At 31.6% G+C, this 19,134-nt stretch overlaps 7 protein-coding genes and 1 non-coding gene across 8 annotated transcripts; 6 read left to right on the forward strand and 2 right to left on the reverse strand.

The window, feature by feature from the left end:
• Positions 1 to 46: 46 nt before the first annotated feature.
• Positions 47 to 3,017, forward strand: PPL_04185 (uncharacterized protein; the record flags this gene model as incomplete). Its single annotated transcript, XM_020575095.1, has 4 exons — positions 47 to 77; positions 428 to 473; positions 584 to 1,604; positions 2,868 to 3,017. Coding segments are annotated over 4 exons (1,248 nt in total), but the record flags the coding sequence as incomplete, so codon positions are not given.
• Positions 3,018 to 3,896: 879 nt separating this feature from the next.
• PPL_04186 (uncharacterized protein) lies at positions 3,897 to 5,254 on the reverse strand (the record flags this gene model as incomplete). Its single annotated transcript, XM_020575096.1, has 3 exons — positions 3,897 to 4,031; positions 4,238 to 4,267; positions 5,015 to 5,254. The coding sequence occupies 3 exons, from the start codon at positions 5,252 to 5,254 to the stop codon at positions 3,897 to 3,899; spliced, it is 405 nt and encodes a 134-aa protein (XP_020434616.1).
• A 588-nt stretch (positions 5,255 to 5,842) lies between these two features.
• Positions 5,843 to 5,915, reverse strand: PPL_04187. The gene has a single exon. It is a non-coding gene; the product is annotated as a tRNA-Lys (tRNA).
• Positions 5,916 to 6,379: 464 nt separating this feature from the next.
• Positions 6,380 to 7,948, forward strand: PPL_04188 (protein serine/threonine kinase; the record flags this gene model as incomplete). Its single annotated transcript, XM_020575097.1, has 1 exon — positions 6,380 to 7,948. One exon carries the CDS (start codon positions 6,380 to 6,382, stop codon positions 7,946 to 7,948), a length of 1,569 nt encoding a protein of 522 aa, XP_020434617.1.
• An 820-nt stretch (positions 7,949 to 8,768) lies between these two features.
• On the forward strand, positions 8,769 to 9,615 carry rab32B (Ras-related protein Rab; the record flags this gene model as incomplete). The annotated part of the gene is made up of 3 exons (XM_020575098.1): positions 8,769 to 8,813; positions 8,895 to 9,245; positions 9,355 to 9,615. The coding sequence occupies 3 exons, from the start codon at positions 8,769 to 8,771 to the stop codon at positions 9,613 to 9,615; spliced, it is 657 nt and encodes a 218-aa protein (XP_020434618.1).
• A 489-nt stretch (positions 9,616 to 10,104) lies between these two features.
• On the forward strand, positions 10,105 to 11,198 carry rpc25-2 (RPB7/RPC8 family DNA-directed RNA polymerase subunit; the record flags this gene model as incomplete). Its single annotated transcript, XM_020575099.1, has 4 exons — positions 10,105 to 10,212; positions 10,317 to 10,500; positions 10,576 to 10,639; positions 10,751 to 11,198. The coding sequence occupies 4 exons, from the start codon at positions 10,105 to 10,107 to the stop codon at positions 11,196 to 11,198; spliced, it is 804 nt and encodes a 267-aa protein (XP_020434619.1).
• Positions 11,199 to 11,472: 274 nt separating this feature from the next.
• On the forward strand, positions 11,473 to 13,917 carry cpsf2 (beta-lactamase domain-containing protein; the record flags this gene model as incomplete). Its single annotated transcript, XM_020575100.1, has 3 exons — positions 11,473 to 11,624; positions 11,753 to 13,472; positions 13,573 to 13,917. 3 exons carry the CDS (start codon positions 11,473 to 11,475, stop codon positions 13,915 to 13,917), a joined length of 2,217 nt encoding a protein of 738 aa, XP_020434620.1.
• Positions 13,918 to 14,855: 938 nt separating this feature from the next.
• On the forward strand, positions 14,856 to 19,101 carry PPL_04192 (thioredoxin domain-containing protein; the record flags this gene model as incomplete). The annotated part of the gene is made up of 6 exons (XM_020575101.1): positions 14,856 to 15,346; positions 15,417 to 15,628; positions 15,701 to 16,636; positions 16,709 to 17,476; positions 17,751 to 17,799; positions 18,966 to 19,101. The coding sequence occupies 6 exons, from the start codon at positions 14,856 to 14,858 to the stop codon at positions 19,099 to 19,101; spliced, it is 2,592 nt and encodes an 863-aa protein (XP_020434621.1).
• Between the last annotated feature and the right edge of the window lie 33 nt (positions 19,102 to 19,134).

Below are 19,134 nucleotides of genomic sequence, written 5' to 3' on the forward strand. Positions count from 1 at the left end.
ATGTAATTTATGTGAATGTTTCACAATTTCATTATCAAACAAAAAGGTTGGACATTGTGCAACCTCTCATATTAATGGTATGTTAATTCTTTTTTTAATAAATATTTAAGCTAATTCGAATCTATTTTCTGTTTTTCTTTTTTCCATATTTAGCATGTTGCCAACAATACCCAAATATAAACCTTTGAGTATATTGACAACACCACAGATGTGCATGCACTGCCACTGAAAATAAACATTAAAATAAATAAATTTAGATTATTTAACAATTATTCTTTATAACTGTGTTTAAACATTTTATTTATTATTGAATTTTCTTTATTATTTATTTGATAAATGTTTTATTTATTATATTTGTTTGTAAATATTAATTAAATATTAAATATTTTTAAATTAAATATTTTAAAATTTATTATTTATATTTGAGAGAATTTGTCATATTTAGGAGTATTGTCAAGGAGTACCCTATGCAAGTAAAATCGGAGAGGTAGCTGACAAGTTGGGATATGGTAGAAAACCAATAAGAAGACCAAGAAGATATATAGTTGCTTAATTTAATTGTTTATTATTTATTTTTTTCTAGATATAAGATGTCTAACAAATTTATTGATTTATTTAATGAATATGAAGAAAGTGTGTTAGGAGAAGTTGATAATTTGGTGATTTCAAAACAATTAAATATAAGAAGTAATATAAATCAAATTACTTTCGGTAAAGAGGATCAAATTTCATTAAATGTCGAAATACCTAAAGAAAATTATATAATAAATTTACCTCCTGCAAATGCAGATATTGTTTTAACAGAAACTGATCAAAAAATAAATGGAATAAAATCGTTTAGTGAAGTTAAAATATCAAATTTAACTATTGAGGAATTGAATTGTCCAAAAGCGGTAATCGAACAAATATCTTCTATTAACATTAACACTCTTAGTATTGATTCAGATAGTGTAATATGCAACAAAATTAATTCGGTCGCAGGATCTTTTAGTGATAATCTAACTGTTGAAACAATCAATGCAAATCAAATATCATCTAATAATGTTAATTCTAATTATATTACTGCTTCAAATGGAAGTATTTCAAATGTTTATTCAAGCCAAATATACAATTCTCAAATTGTTTTCACTCCTTCTATAAATACCAATACCATCTCTCCCTTTTCTGAAAACGTTGTAAATATTGGTGGACAAACAATAGTAAATGATATACAGATAAATGGAAAATGTAATCAAATTAATTTTATAAATTCTCCCACTCCTTTAAATTATTTTGAAATTTTTACCTTTAATGGAATTTGGAAATTTGGAACTGCTTCAATTCAATCTCCTTTTAAAATACAAAGAATAGGAAGTTTAGTTTCCTTAACAGTAACATCACCAAAATTTACAAATACAACTCAGAACTCTGCCATTATTTGTCAACAATTTTTACCACCAAGATTCTCTCCAACTCAAGATCAAATAGTGACTATGGGAACTGGAGAGTCTGGAACTATATTTCCTGTTAGAATTGTTTTAATTGGTGGTGGGTTTACAATTCAATCCCAAAATGGATCTATAATTTCTGTAACAAATGGAACAGTGTTCATAAACTCTTTTACTGTAAGCTATATCTTGTAGATTGATATTCAAAGGTTTTTCTTTTTAATTCATTAATATTTTTACAAGGATACTCTTCTACAAGAACAATATCTACCTCTTCTACATCCATTATTTTAATAACATCTCTCAATTTATAATTTACACTATCTTTTTTTTTATGAGCAATTTTCAAAGCACCCAAAACAAGAGGTAAAGTTGAAGTTGTCCCTCCATACCATTCGTTACCAGATTGTCTACCAACAATTTTATATATTTTTGATTTTTGATAATTAATCATTTTATTTATATAATTATAGTTTTTCAAAAGTTTAATACAATGTTGTTCTTGTCCCACATCTTTTAATGATTATAATTATTTGATATAAAGTTGATAAATAATCTGTGTTGGTCTTTCGACCAGTGGCTCCCTCCGCTACGCTCCCCCCACAACGCACTACGTGGCCGTTCTTCTTAATCAGACAAATGATCAAATGATAGATCAAATGAAGAGTATTCTCAAAAAGGGAAACTTTTGTTAATTAAAAAGTTTTCCATACATTTTCCATACCCTAAATTTCGATGGATTTAACGATTCCTCTCTTAATATTCAATAGGTATGGAAAAATTATGGAAAAGTTGAAAAGTTAATAAAAATATAAAAGTTAAAAAGTTACTAAAAAATGTTTTCCATAATTTTTCCATAGTGATAGATAGGTGAAAGAGATAATAAGGAATAGTGTTAAAAAAGTAAGATGGAAAACTATGGAAAACTTAAAAAGTTATAAAAGTATCCATTTTTGAGTTACCTGTTAATATTTTGCGAAGCGTAACCGAAGGTAGCAGAGCAACATATAGGGAGCAGAGCGACTATATATGACACACACACACACACAATACTATATGTATAAAAAGGATATATATTTAAAAGATTACAATTATATTTAAAATAAAATTTAAAATTTTTTTTAAAAAACAATTTATATCATTAAAAATAAAAAGGACAACAATACATTTTTAAAAAGATAAATCAATAACATTATTAGAAGAATAATAAAGGATTAAGGAATTACTTTCAGAAATAATACAAAAAAAATCCTTTTAGACTCTTCTTCATATTCAAAATGTAAAGGTTTTTAACTGATTTTACATAAACAAGGATATTGTTTTTTTAGAAAAGTAATTTAACAGATGAAACGAAAATAAAACAAGGAGAGTATAGTATAAAGAAAGTTTATTCTTTAAAGGAGTTCCCTATTATAGAACAACTAATATTCTATCATTAAGTTGAAAGTGGTAGATTCAAATTCAATCTTTTCTCTCATTAATTTAATATGGAACTGGATACTTAGACAATCTATCTTAAGCTCTAGATTCCCAGATTTTTTAGAAATTTTAGAGTATGATATAGATCTACGAATAAATAATATTGTTTAACTAATTTTAGTATATTCCCACAACTGTACAAGACATCTCACTTATCATCAATATTCTAAAACTCATAATATTTTTTACTTAAAATTCATTCTTAAATAAATTTGATATATAAACAAACCAGTCAGGACCTGAATGTTTTTTAAAATTCTTGGGTATTCTTGAGATAAATATATATACTAGATGCCATTCATTCTAAACTCAATAGAGCTCTTAAATGATGTTTATAGTGGTGATATGAAATGACACCGGAGTACTGCCAATCACTATATGAATCAATGCCAAACAGATTGAATCAAGTAATCCTCAACCAAGGTTATTGGACATCCTATTAATTGTTTTCTTTTAAATCAATTTAAATGTATATAAATAAAAAATATTTTATCACTTCAGAAATATTGCACAGTTAATTTTAGTTTTTTATTTTTTTTTTTTTTTTTAAAATGGTAAATATTTCAATTTTTTTCTAATAATTAATCTTTAACAAAGATCTATCTTAGAATATATTTATTAGTTTCTATAACAAATAAATGTATTACTGTTTGATATTTTGAAACCTCTGTCCGGTTTCATAGATTTTTGCTGTACCTGCGAAAGAAGTTTAATTTTTGGAGTTGTGTGACACCAGTCGGAACAGGCTATCTTGCTGAAATCGAAGGAACTTGGAAAACCAACAATATATAGAGATTCTCCAAAATCAAAACATCGATTCTATTCAGCTTTATCGTGGAAACGTACGACAATATATTCTAGTTCAAGACAATTGTCCAGTTCATAGCGCCAATAATGTGGTCAACTTTATGAGAGCTCGACGTTTAAAAAATCTATTCATACCGGTATACTCACCAGATATTAATATCATCGAGAACCTATGGGGAATAGTTAAAAAGAAAGTAAAGAATCACATGTACAGTCACCCTGGCGCGGATATGATGGAGGTGATCTGTGAGATATGGGAGGATATTGACCAACAATTAATTGACCATTTATATGAATCACTTCCAAACCGAATGGATGCTATTATACAGACAAAAGGCAAATGGACCATATATTAAATAAATTATTTTTTTTAAAAATTATTTTTTCTTCAAAACATCAACTGTCACCATTCCGTACTAAATAATTGTCATGTTTGAGTTTATAACTTTTTTTCTTTTTTATTTTTTTTTATTTTTTATTTTTATTTTTTTAAATTAAGACTTATATATTTGAATACATCTTACTTTCGTACTTATTCCTAATATATTATTTAACTTTAATAAATTAAAAATATAAAAGATATATACTAATCTTTAAGTTTGGTACTAGATGGTAAAAAAATAGTAATTTTACTGTAGAGTTGATCAGAGAATCAAGCGAATGATGCAATCCGTCGGACGTGAAGTACAGACCCAGGTATCTTTCAGCGGATATAGGTATCTTCTGGTTGTTAATGATCGGTGGGTACGTTTTCTCGTCTGTGATCACCAATTTTGATAATGACTGACTTGGTTGCATTAACTAGGGACGAGGTGGCATCGCAGAACATATCAAACATACGCAGTTTGGTATTAAGATCTTTGAATGAAGGTGAATAAGTGGCATCGGCGAATTGGTTGATTTTGAGCGCGTGTCCATGATCGTTTATTGGTAGTCCAGCGGCAGTGCACAGCCTGATGCAACGAGATAAGCATTCAATGACTAGAACTTTTTTTTTTTTTTTTTTTTTTTTTTTTTTTTTTTTTTTTTTTTTTTTTTTTTTTTTTTTGCAAAAAAAGATTTGTTGACTCATGATCAGTCAACAAATTGCAGGTATTGATATTAACCTGCTAGTTCGTGTTTTATATTATATTTACATTCTCACACAGGCCGTGAGAAATATAGCCAATAAAATGTTATTATTATTATTATTATTATTATTGTTAATATTATTATTATTATAATTATTATTATTATTATTTATTATTATTATAAATTATTAATTAATAAGTTGAGTAGTATTAGGATAGAATAGATCTAACAGTAGTTGCGTGTTGATGAACAACAGTATAGAGTGGTGGCACGTAGTTGCAAGGATTAAGATTCCAATCAGATTTAAATTTACGCGTTAATGCAGAGCAATCGACAGTGGCTCCTTGGGAGATTGAATTAGCGATCGTGAAGTTAAGCTTGTGGTAATTGGCATCGATTAATTTGGTGTAATGGGTGACTGCTCTCTTGACGGTATTTTCCAGCTTGTAATGGGTACCATCACCAAACATTTCACAGGACAGCGCCTGCCATAACGAATGTACGATAGCAGCAGTAAGGTGGGTGAAGTGGACAGTAGTACAAGTAGGACCGTCGAACTTGATGCACGAGTGCTTCCAATTGCGAAGTCTATAGTTACAGTACTTCTGGTATATATGTTTGATAAAGGAAAGGAACTGCTGTGAGACTACAATCCTGCATTTGAAGAAGAAATGTTCATGTGGGTTGCAGAGTTCAGTGAAGGTGTCACCACAGAACTCACAGACATGACCAGTGCGCTTGTGGTTGATGGGGAAGGTGTGAGAGTACAGCCGGAAGATGACCATAGGAACCAAGTGATTATTTTGTTGAGTGATTTGATATCTGATTCTGTGAATTTGTCAAGGTACATGTACCTTTGATAGTGTGTATGACTTGAGTATTGACATTTTAGTCCTTAGGGTTGTGCCAAACTTCTTCCAGTCTAAGTAACTTGAAGTTGAAAAAATAAAATTAAGAAGACAGATCTCATTTTTGTTTAATTTGACGATTTAAATTTGATTTTTGATTGGACTTCACAATATGCGGTACTAAATGCGATCCATAAACATTAAATCATACGCCCAATGGGGGGCTCGAACCCCCGACCACAAGGTTAAAAGCCTTGCGCTCTACCGACTGAGCTAACTGGGCAATTTTGGTGAAAAATTTGGTTCTTTCGGATAATATATTTAAAAATTTTGGAAATTTTTTTTTAGAATATCTGTATTGCAACTTTAAAGTTCATGAAATAATCAGAAAAAAAATTTAGATATCTTGTATCTACTAAGAACCTTTTTGGGAATTTTTTTTTTGAAAATTTTTTAAAAAACCTGGTTTGATAAAAATATTTTATCAGATAAATTCGCAAATATCTTTAAATATCTGTATTCGATTTTGGATTATTTTTTGTAGAACAGTGCTCAACTACAAAAAAAACAACAATTTTTTATTCTATTTTATTTTAATTTTATCTAAGATATAAAAATTATTATGATATCGAGGTGATATTTAAAATTGTAAATTGATCGAACCATCCATTTCAATTGTAGAAAACTTACTAGCTTTTTTGTAAAACGAAGAAACTTATTAGTAATAGAAGAGATAGAGAAAGAATAATGAATTTGAAATTCATTGTTTTCGCTGTAATTTTAAGTCAATTTTTATTGGCCGCTAATGCTTCGAAGCATTTCGCAGCGACCAAAGATGCCACCATTGTGAAACACAATATTGGATGTGCCTACTGTCCAGAGCAGAACTGTAATCTCTGTGGAGTTTACGATGAGAAACCAATGGTATCATGCGCCTATTGTCCAGAGCAGAACTGTAACCTTTGTGCCCCCTCCCTAGGTTGTGACTACTGTCCAGACAGAGACTGTGCCAAGTGTTCAGATGCCGTCAAGTGTGACTACTGTCCAGACAGAGATTGTGCCCGTTGCTCAGAGATTGTCACATGCGACTATTGTCCAGATAGAGACTGTGCCAAATGTTCAGATGCTGTCACCTGTGACTACTGTCCAGACAGAGATTGCAGCAGATGTGCCACCGAAGATGATTCCGAGGTTGCTGTCACCTGCGACTACTGTCCAGATAGAGATTGTAGCAGATGCTCCGAACAAAAGGTCTATTGCGACTACTGTCCAGAGAGAGACTGCAGTCTTTGTGCCAACGAAGATCCAAAGGTTGTCACCTGTGACTACTGTCCAGACAGAGATTGCGCAAGATGCTCAGAAGCCGTTACCTGTGACTACTGTCCAGACAGAGACTGTGCCAAGTGTTCTGATTTAATCACCTGTGACTACTGCCCAGACAGAGATTGTGCCAAATGCTCAGATGTTGTCACCTGTGACTACTGTCCAGATAGAGATTGCGCCAAGTGTTCCGACTTGTTGAAGTGCGACTACTGTCCAGACAGAGATTGTGCCAAATGCTCAGATGTTGTCACCTGTGACTATTGTCCAGATAGAGACTGTGCCAAATGTTCAGATATTTCAGAATCTGTCGGTTGTGACTACTGTCCAGACAGAGATTGCGCCAAGTGCTCTGATGTCATCACCTGTGACTACTGTCCAGACAGAGATTGTGCCAAGTGCTCCGACTTGTTGAAGTGCGACTACTGTCCAGACAGAGATTGTGCTAAATGTTCAGATGTTGTCACCTGTGACTACTGTCCAAACAGAGATTGCGCATTGTGTGGAAACAGAAACAACAGTTCAATGGCAAGCATGTCAGGTGTTACTTGTGACTACTGCCCAAGCAGAGATTGCAACCAATGTCAAATGGGTCGTGACAAATCAATGAAGATCTACACCAGCCAGAATATCTTGGCACGTGCACTCATTGGATTCAAGCAACTCGCATTGTCAGAGGTCGAGAGTTGTTTCCTCCAATTGAAACTCACTCGCGCACAACCACACCCAATCAAAATCACCGTTGCCCAAGCCATCTCCAATGATTGGGAGGAATCAGCCGTCACCGGTGACAATGCTCCAGCCTCATTGAAGTCACTCAAATCAGTAACCATTCCAGCCAACACTGCTCACTTCAAGATCGACGTCACACCAGCATGCAGACAATCAACATCGGATCTCTCATTCTACATCAGCTCAGAGTCTGACAAATTCGATATTCTCTCAAGAGATTCTAATCAACCTGCTACCATTATCATCAATTATATTAAAGCTTAAGCTTGAAAAAAAAAAACCAAAAATGTTTGATCTTTCTTCTTGAATTCAAAGGATTGACAAACCAAAACCAAAAACAAAAAACGTTGAAATCTAAAATAAACAACGCTAATATTTATTGTTAGTTTGATTTGTTTCATTCATTCATACAACCAAGTATTTTGCGATGTTAGCACAGCACAATAATAGTGCAAACATTTTTCATGCTTTGTGTATTATCATGTAATGTGAGTGTTATTTGTTTTTTTTTTTGCTTTTTGTAAAAGTTTCATAATAAGAAAGTTATAAGCAATTTTTCCAATTTTTCCAACGAAAAGTTTGATTAACATTAACTCCGCACCTCATATGATAAAAAATCAAAAAAAAAAAAAAAAAACATTGATTACTTTTGTTTGATATTTTATTTGCAAATAAACAAATCATAATTATTTTTAACTTCTTTTATTTATTTGATTTGCAATCATCATATCATAGCATTTCCTACACCAAATTAAAAAGATTAGAACAAAAGTGAAACAAAACAAAGTGACAATCGTACACCCAACCAAATAACAATCAATCGATCAATCAAACACAAAACCATTTTTGTTTTTTGATTAATATAATATAAAAGAATAAAGAAATAAACACACCCACAAACACACACACACAAGATATTATAACTTTCATCACTAGTTGTTCACATCAGCGTTCATACATAGAGAATTCGAAATATTATAACAACTTTATTATTCTATTCATTATTTATTTATTTATTTATTATCTTTTTTTTTTCAACTTTAATTTTATATATATAATCTAAAAACAAAACAAAAAACAAGAGATGGATGCAATTGGAGGAGATCAAGTTCAACAACATCTCTACAAAGTAAGGTTATTCATTTTATATATATACAAAGTTAACTTTAGCTAATTGTTCACGTTGATTTCATTTGTGTTATTTTTTTAGATTTTGGTGATTGGAGATTATGCAGTCGGAAAGACATCGATTATCAAGAGGTATTGTACGGGAATGTTTTCACCAAATTACAAGCTGACTATAGGTGTCGATTTCGCAGTCAAAGAGGTTCAATGGGATAAGAATACAACCGTGAGTTTACAGCTTTGGGATATTGCTGGTCACGAGCGATTCGGTACAATGACACGTGTTTACTATAAATATGCTATCGCTGCTATCATTGTTTTCGATCTTGGCAGACCTACAACATTCGAAGCCGTAACAAAATGGAGAGACGATATCAACAGTAAAGTAGTTCTAGGTAATCAACAACCAATACCTGTATTATTACTTGCAAACAAAGTGAGTCATATATGCCTATTAAAGAAAAGACCAAAAAAAACAAAAAAGAAAAACAACAAACATTAACTTTTTACTCTTTGATTATTATTATTATTAATATTATTTATAGTGTGATATGAAAGATTCATCGATTGACAAAGCAATGTTAGATAATTTTGTAAAGGAACATAATTTTATAGGATGGTTTCCAACTTCAGCACAGAGCAATATTAATATAGATGAAGCAATGATGTTCTTGACGGGCAAGGTTTTAGAGGTAGCCAAAACCAATCAACCACCAAAACAAGAGGAAAACACTTTGAATTTAACTGCTTCCGATAAATCACAGAACAATAATAAAAATAATAACGGTGGCGGTTGTTGTACATAAAATAATAATAATGCTATTAATAATAATAATACTATAATAATATAATAATATAATAATAAGAATAATAAAACTAAATCAAATAGATAAGAAAGATTCAACAATAATAATAATAACAACATTTTAAATCAATCAACAACAATTAGTATTACTAAAAAACAACAGTATAATAATACAATCCAAATCAAATTATATAATTTATTTCTTTTAGTTAAAAAACTAATAATAACAAACTCAAGAGTAATATTTAATTAAAATAAACTCATTCCATTTTAAATCACAATCAAATCAAATGAATAACTTTTTAGTGAGAATCGTAACATATGTGTGCTCATCACCATGATTTATTTATATCATTTGCAGATCTGTTTGAATGAATAATGTTTTTTGGGTTGGAATTCGATGAATGATTCGTTTCGAAATGATTTTAATTTTATTGTTAATTTTTGTAAATATATATATAAATAAAGAAAAGAATAGTTAAAGTATTAAATGTTTCATTTAATAACGATTGAAGATAAAGTTAGAATACCACCTAATCAATTTAATAATGAGATACAAACAATAGAGGATGAAATAGAAAAGAAATATAGTAATAAAGTATGGTTGTGTTTGTTGTTTTTCTTTGTGTTTTGAGATCGTCATTTACTTTTAATTAGAAACTAATCATCATCATCATCATCATTATTATATTATCATACTAGGTAGTTATAGATGGTGGATTATTTATTGCACTCTATGATATATTGGGAACTGGTGATGCATATGTATATTCAGGCGATGGTGGTTCACATCTTTTAGTACGGTGTAGACTAGTCGTTTTTAAGCCATTCGTAGGCGAGATACTTGAAGGTTTCATTAAAAAGTCAACAAGAGATTATATGCAATGTTTGTATTACCATATTATATAGTTAGTTAGTTAGTTATACTTATTATAAATTTCTTATAATAATATGAACATAGTATCATTAGGATTCTTTGATGATATTCAGGTTTTAGCTTTAGATTTACCAACACAATCATTTTAGTAAGTTGTTTGTTTGATTGTTTGATTGTTTGCTTTTTTAAAATTAATTAGCACCAAAAGTAAAAGAATAGTTAGTTATTAATGATGATTTATAAATATATATATTTATAGCCATGATGAAGAGAAACTTTGGTATTGGGATTGGAATGATAATCAATTGTTTTTTGAAGATAGAGGTCGTGTTAGATTCAAGATAGATACTGTCGAGTGGAACGATGCGGTATCACAACCTGCACCAAGACCGAAATCAGCGACACCCGTCAATCAAATGGATGCCTCTACACTGCAAGAGCATAACAAGCGTATCAAAGAGGAAGAAGAGTATCTCAAGAATCAAAAGTCACCGATGGTCTTGAAAGTATCGATGAGAGAAAGTGGTCTTGGAATGGTGTCTTGGTGGACACAAGCAGAGGGTGGCGAAGCAGCCGACGACGACGAACAACCACCAGAAGATGAGAATAACAACGACGACGATGATCTCAACGGATCACACGATAACAACGAAAATGAAAATGAAAACGAAGAAGAATTAGATGAAGATCTAACAGAAGATGAATGAATAAATTACTATTGAATTCTTTGTCAAAAAAATATATGTTTTTTTATTATATCAATATATCAAGCATTCATTCTTTTTTTAACAATTGCACTACATATTTCTCTAACTGCAATAGTAAATAATAAACATGTTTTAGAAATATAAAGAAAAAAAAAAATTAAAATTTATTCTTTACTGTTTGATTTCAAAAATAGTTTCATTAAAATTGAATTTTATTTAAAGGTTAATAATATTTATAACTTATAATATATATATATTTATATATATATTTATTATGACATCAATAATCAAATTTACACCACTCTCTGGTGGTGCAAATGAAATTAGTCCGCCATGTTACTTGTTAGAGATTGATGAATTCACTATTTTGTTAGATTGTGGATGGAATCATTCATTAGATCTATCTATTTTGGAACCTTTAAAAGCGTAAGTTTATATTATTTCTAAATATACAACAGTAGTAGAGATTGTATATAATCTTGACAGATTATGTATATACTTACTTGCTCTATATCTATTCAAATGTTTGTTTGTTTGTTTGTTTGTTTAAACAGTGTTGCAAATAAGATCGATGCAATTCTATTGTCATATCCAGATATAGAACATTTAGGTGCACTACCCTATGCTGTTAGTAAGTTGGGTTTGACTGGAACGATCTATGGAACCACACCGATATTCAAGATGGGTCAGATGTTTCTCTATGATCTCTATTCGAATCATATGGCACAAGAGGATTTCGATCGATTCGATCTGGACGATGTTGATCTCTGTTTCGATAAGAAGCGATTCAAAGAGTTGTCGTTCTCGCAACACTACACGCTTACGACACCGTCGTCGGCAACGATCACTATCACACCTTACTCTGCAGGTCATATGATTGGTGGTTCCGTTTGGAAGATCACCAAAGAAACCGATACAATCATCTACGCTATAGATTTCAATCATCGAAAGGAAGGTCATCTCGAAGGATTCTTCCCTGTTTTGCAGGGACAGGATCTGTTGAAACCGACTCACTTGATTACTGACGCGCGACACGCTCGTACACCACCGACAGCACTCAAGCGAATCGAAAAGGATAAAGCGTTGTATTCGACACTATTAAAGACGTTGAGGGAAGGTGGTAATGTGTTGCTGCCGGTCGATACTGCCGGTCGTTCTTTGGAGTTGTTACAATCGATTGAATCGCATTGGGCACAGCAGCGTCTGAGTGGCGCATATACAGTGATATTTTTGAACAACGTCACTTACAATGTCTGTGAGTTTGCCAAGTCACAGCTGGAATTCATGTCTACTGCGGCGGGATTGAAATTCGAACAGCGTAACGAGAATATATTTGCATTCAAGAATATAAAGTTGTGTCATTCCATTTATGATCTCGAGAATCTCATGGGTTTGTCGAGTAACTATGTGGTATTGGCCAGTGGAAAGGATCTAGAGAGTGGCTATGCGAGAGAGTTGTTTATAAAGTGGGCTGCCGACAGTAAGAATCTTATATTGATGACCGATTCGGTGGAGGAAGGAACACTGGCTTCGCATCTATTGAACGACCAACCAGAGAGTGTGACGCTGGAGCTTGGACGTCGTGTGGAACTGGAGGGAGAAGAACTGCGGGCATACGAGGAGGAGCGACAGCGACAGAAAGAAGAGGAACGTGCAGCAGCTGAAAAGCTGAAACAGGAGGAGGAAGCACTGAATCAAATGGTGTTGGAACCTGACATCCTCGATGACAAGATCATCGATATAACATTCAAGAAGAATCCATTTGGAAGCAACCGTTACGATTTGACACGAGATCAATTTGCTATGGAGGGAATGCAACCGATGTTCCCATTCATCGAAAAGGTTTTCAAGGTCGATGAATACGGTGAGCAAGACGATGAACTGTTGGAAATCGCGAGAAAACTCAATCAAGAGGATCAAGAGATGGAGCAACTCGATGAGGTGGATGAAAAAATAGAGGAGACACCTAAAAAGATTGTAAAAGAGACATTGACCGTTGATTTAAAGTGTAGTGTTCAATATATAGAGTATGAAGGTTGTTCCGATGGCAAATCAATCAAAACTATCATTCAAAAGATTGCACCGTCCAAGTTGATTCTCGTCCGTGGAAATCAAGATTGTATAGCGGAACTGGAAACACACGTAAAACAAAACATGAGAGTGAAAGGATTGTACAAACCGATCATCAATCAAACCATTGATCTCACCTCTGAAACCAATGTATATAACGTTGTACTTAAAGATAGTTTAATTAGTTCATTAGCATCTTCAAAAGTAAGTATAAACAATGAATTTTTATTTTTCTTTGAATATAAACTTGACTAACTAAATAACTATCTCTTTGCAAATTAATTAATTAATTTTTAAAACCTAGTTGATGGATTATGATATTGCATATATTCAAGCTAAAGTAATTTTAAACGAAACCAATATGAAAGCACCGCCAGTGTTGGAGCTGCTGGCAGAAGAAGAGATTGAACCACATAATTCGTCTTTCATCGGTGACATTAAACTTTCGGAATTCAAACAACTGCTCATTGATTCTGGCTATCAAGTGCAGTTCGATCAAGGTATCATTGCTGTTTCTATGAAGACCACACTGATATACATCTGGAGAGAGGAAGTCGACGGAAACTCTTCAATCCAAATCGATGGAATATTATCCGATGAATATTATCAAGTTAGAGAATTACTTTATCAGCAATTCCAAATCATTTAAAAAAATAAAATAAATAACTATTATTTATTATATATATATCAACCAAATTCTACATTATTTTCTTCTTCTTCTTCTTCTTCTTCTTCTTCAAATTGGTCTAATATCACTAAATTTCCTTATAAATAAACCTTTTTTCTGAAACCAAATTATGTTCCATCATCCAAATTTGATACTAATTAAAAATAGTGTTATTAATAATCACGTTCATACTTTAATATTATTTGATTACATACAATAGCACTCTGTTAAAATTGAAAGAAAAGGTGTTCTAAAGTTTGTTATCGTCAATTCATTTTTTGATTGTCCTTTAATTATATTTGATGTACTATATGAAATTAAAAGAGTAAGTATTAATAGAAAAGAAACTGATAACTATTAATATATCTACCTAGTATTTGATAATTTATTTTGTAAGGAGTTTGATGTTGATGTTGTGCTACTTGTATATTTGGAAAATGAAGCTGTCGCTGATGCAACTGTTGTCGTGTTAAACTTTAAACCATTTAGTTTATTACTACTGCTGCTGCTGCTGACTACTCTGGATGATGTTTTCAACATCGATCTATAAAAGGAATTCATTTACTTTTATATGAATTATATAGCAATGAACGACTAAAGTGGTGTACAATCAAAAATGACGATTGCTGTAGTTAAATTTTGATCAGAAAAAAAATCAAACAACAATCGTCATTTTCATCTTTTTTTTTTTTTTTTTCGTTTTTTTTTTTTGTTTTTCATTGGCAAAAAAATCTTGTTTTTATTAATACATTAATATCTTTGTTAATGTATAAATGTAATATTAATTTATTATGGTAATTTATAAAATATTATAATTATAAAATAATAAAAAATTCAAATTATGAAAAAAAAAAAAAAAGTTCAACAAAAAAAAAAAAATGTTGACAATGAAAAAAATCAAAATTAATTTAATTTAAGATATGTTGAGAAGTTCAAGGTTATTAATTAACAATCTTTGTGCCTATAATTGTTTATTACCAAAAACAATAACATTCTTTAACAATAGTTTAACAAAGCTGCAACAACAACAACAAAGTCAAAGACAACAATACAATCACCACAATAACAAAAACAACAACACATTATTATTAATAAATAAAAATAATAGTTATTTTGGTTTAAGAACTATAATGTCAACTTCTACTGTTAACAATAGTGGCAATAGTGACAGTATTAATATGAGTACAGACAACAACAACAATAACAATAATAACAATAATAATAATCAAAGTGATTCATCATTAAATAAACAACATAAACATACAAATAGATTAATTAATGAGAAATCACCATATCTCTTACAGCATGCTCATAATCCTGTAGATTGGTATCCATGGGGTCAAGAAGCATTCGATGCTGCCAAACAACAAGATAAACTAATATTCCTTAGTGTTGGTTATAGTACTTGTCAGTTAGTATCACAATAATATCATGATACTATTATTGCCAATTATTAATAATTGATTATTTATTTTATAAAGTTGGTGTCATGTAATGGAAAGAGAATCATTCGAAGATGAAACAATTGCCAAAGTAATGAATGATCTCTTTGTAAATATCAAAGTGGATCGTGAAGAGAGACCAGATATCGATAAGATCTACATGACCTATATCACAGAGACTTCTGGCTCTGGAGGTTGGCCAATGAGTGTATGGTTAACACCTGACCTTCGGCCAATTACAGGTGGAACTTGTAAATATATATCATTTAAAGGGAAACGAAATTGGCTATTAATGTTGATTTTTTTTATAATTATACTACCAGATTTCCCACCTACAACTAAATATGGAAGAGGAGGATTCCCTGATATCTGTAAGAAGATTAGTACAATGTGGAAAGATGACCGTAAGCGTGTTCTTGAAAGTGGAGCATCTTTTATCACCTATTTGAAGGAGGAGAAACCAAAGGGTAATAAGGATGCTGCTATCTCTTTCGATACTCTAAAGACTTGTCACTCTGAGATTGTCAAGCGATTCGATCCAGAGTTTGGTGGATTCTCAGAGGCACCTAAATTCCCGAGAACCTCAATCTTTAACTTTTTGCATCGTGTTCACCGACGATTCGAGTCGGACAACACTCTGGAGAAACTACACTTCACACTGGAGAAGATGTCTCGTGGTGGAATCTATGACCATTTGGCTGGTGGATTCCATCGTTACTCTGTCACCGAGGATTGGAAAGTGCCACATTTCGAGAAGATGCTCTATGACCAAGGACAAATTGTCAGTGTCTATCTTGACGCCTACCAAATCTCAAAGAATGAACACTTTAAGGATGTTGCTACTGGCGTTATCGAGTATGTACTGAGAGATTTGACGCATGTCGACGGTGGATTCTACTCGGCAGAAGATGCCGACAGTCTCGACGACAAGGGAGAGAAGACCGAGGGTGCCTTCTACGTATGGGATTACTCTGAAATCAAAAAGGCTGTGCCAGAGGAGTCGGACCTTGAGATATTCAACTTTATCTTTGGAATCAGTCCAAACGGTAATGTCTCAGCGTCGGAAGATCCACACGGTGAATTCTTGGACAAGAATATCATCATGCAATTCCACACATTTGAAGAGTGTTCAAATAAATTGAATATTCCAGTGGAACAAGTGAAACAATCCATCGAAAAGTCAAAGGTAAGCTTACTCAAGTTAAGAGCTAAAAGAGCTAGACCACATTTAGATGACAAAATTATTACATCTTGGAATGGTAAATATTCACACACTCATTAATGAGCTGAATCAAATACTAATATATATTTTATAAACTAAAAATCAATAGCACTCATGATCTCTGCTTTGTCAAAATCATTTCAATTGCTTGGTGAACAGAGATATTTGGAAGCTGCCAAGAAATCAGTACATTTCATTAAAACCAATCTTTACAATGCCGAGAAGCAAACATTGATTAGAAACTACCGAGAGGGACCAAGTAAAGTCGAAGGATTCACCGATGACTATGCATTCTTAATTCAAGCACTGCTCGATCTGTATGAATGTTGTTTTGATATCGCCTATTTGGAGTGGGCCGTTGAACTGCAAGCCAAACAAGATAAACTATTTTGGGATAAAGAAGGACACGGTTATTTCTCGAGTAGCGGACTCGACAGCAGTATTCTCTCGCGACTCAAAGAGGAGCACGACGGAGCTGAGCCATCCTGCCAGTCGGTGGCATGCAACAATTTGATTAGAATCGGAAATATGTTGCACGACGACGACTACACTGACAATGCATTACTACTCTTGGAATCGGTTTCACTCTATCTACATCGTGCACCAATTGTATTCCCTCAGATGGTTGTCTCACTCGCCAATCACTTGGAACCAACCTATACATTCTCATTTGCCGCCGACAAGAGTTCTGCTGAGTTACGTTCGCTCCTGGACACCATCCACACTTTCTACATGCCCAACAAAGTTTTGCTCCTCAAAGACACTGAGCATCCTCAGGATATGACGTTCTTCTCAGAGCTCGACCAACACGCTATCCTTTTGAAGTACACCAAACTCTACGACAAACCAACTCTCTACATATGCAGTGACGAAGGATGTTTGGCGCCAATCACCGACCAAGACAAACTCAAGAAATCGTGCGAGATGATCAATAAGGACCCATTTATAAATAGGGTTTAAATCTTGACATTTCATCAAAAATCAATTTTTTGAAGGACTTACGACATTCTATGTTTATAAATAAATGATATCAAATTAAAATACTATTAATATCTTTTTCATCGAATAAATAATTTTCATCGATTATCTATCTTGGTTAATATGTTAATAGAGAAATATACTTCTCACACAAGCAATAAATTATATTTAAGTTTTAAAAAACAAGTTCCGCTACGGCTACCGTGTTATGACTTACGCAAGGTCATTCATTTGTACTCAATAATTCTTTATTAATTTGATTAAAAATCTCAAATATATTAAATTCAATAAAAAGAATTATCTTATACAAAATACATTTCCTTGCGTTGACAGGCAGTGTACTAGATTTGACACCGATTCACCTAAGATTGCTAATCTCACGACAGTATCATTTTACATATTAATCATTACTAAAACTCTTATTTATTTAATATTAATATCAGATTTATCAGGTTTTAAGCCTCTATGATTAATTTTGTTTTTTTTAAAATTTTAAATTATAATAAAGCTCAAATTTAGACTGAATAAAGTGATGTATAAAATCTAGATTAATTTGTAAATTCATCCAGATTAAAACTTCAATAAAAACTAAATTAATATTCAATTAATTTAGGATAAAAATTCAGTTTTAATAACCTATTAATTAATTTTAAATTAAAATTAATCTTCTGATTTAGAATTGATAAAAATTTAAGATTAAATTCAAATTATTCGTTGAGAATAAACTCAAATAAATGATGGATTTACTCAGTAAATGATACTGTAGTGCTAAGATTACTATTTGTTCCACTTTCATGGATTCTAGTTCAGAAACCAATCCAACTATGATTAGTTTTGAGGATTTGCTCCAGCTTTCACTTTCGCTTCCTTTTTTACTAACCATTGTAACACATATGTAGCCCAATCTACCAAGGCCATACAGACTTGACATCATCCTCAACTTCCACTTAAAACGTGTCATTTTCAGCTATTTAGATTTTTTACCAACACATTGACAATGTAACTTGGGTGTTTATACCAGTGAAAATGATATTATAATGAATTTAAAATATCAGAATAAGTTATAACTGTTTAAATCTCATAAAATTTTCTCCAAAATTTAATTAAATTACCCAAAAAATAAAAAAAAAAAAATTCGTTTTTCCTACAATCACTTTTTTATTTTAAAAAAAAATCTTTTTTAAATGGATTTTTTCTATTCCTATGAAAATTTATAAACAATGGAAATAAATAATAAAAATATTCAAATTTCAGAGTATCGAAAATATATAATTAACATATTGAAGATCAATTCAAGAATTTTAAAGAATCTTGTAGGCTATGATCATTATTACTTTATTTAAAAATTTATATAGATAATAAACTCTTAAAGATATAATATGAAACAGAGGAAAGATTCAACCATATGAAATCTATTCAGTCTGCTATAAAATGATAAAAGAAATTAACAATGAAAAACAAACATTACTGGAAGAAAAACAACAATATGAAATGAAATTAAAAATTCTTTCCTATGATATATAATATTAAAAAATGATGAAATATTTTAACAAATTT

The sequence above is a fragment of the Heterostelium album genome (assembly GCF_000004825.1).
Source record: "Heterostelium album PN500 unplaced genomic scaffold PPL_contig9, whole genome shotgun sequence".
Taxonomy (NCBI): Eukaryota; Evosea; class Eumycetozoa; order Acytosteliales; family Acytosteliaceae; genus Heterostelium; species Heterostelium album.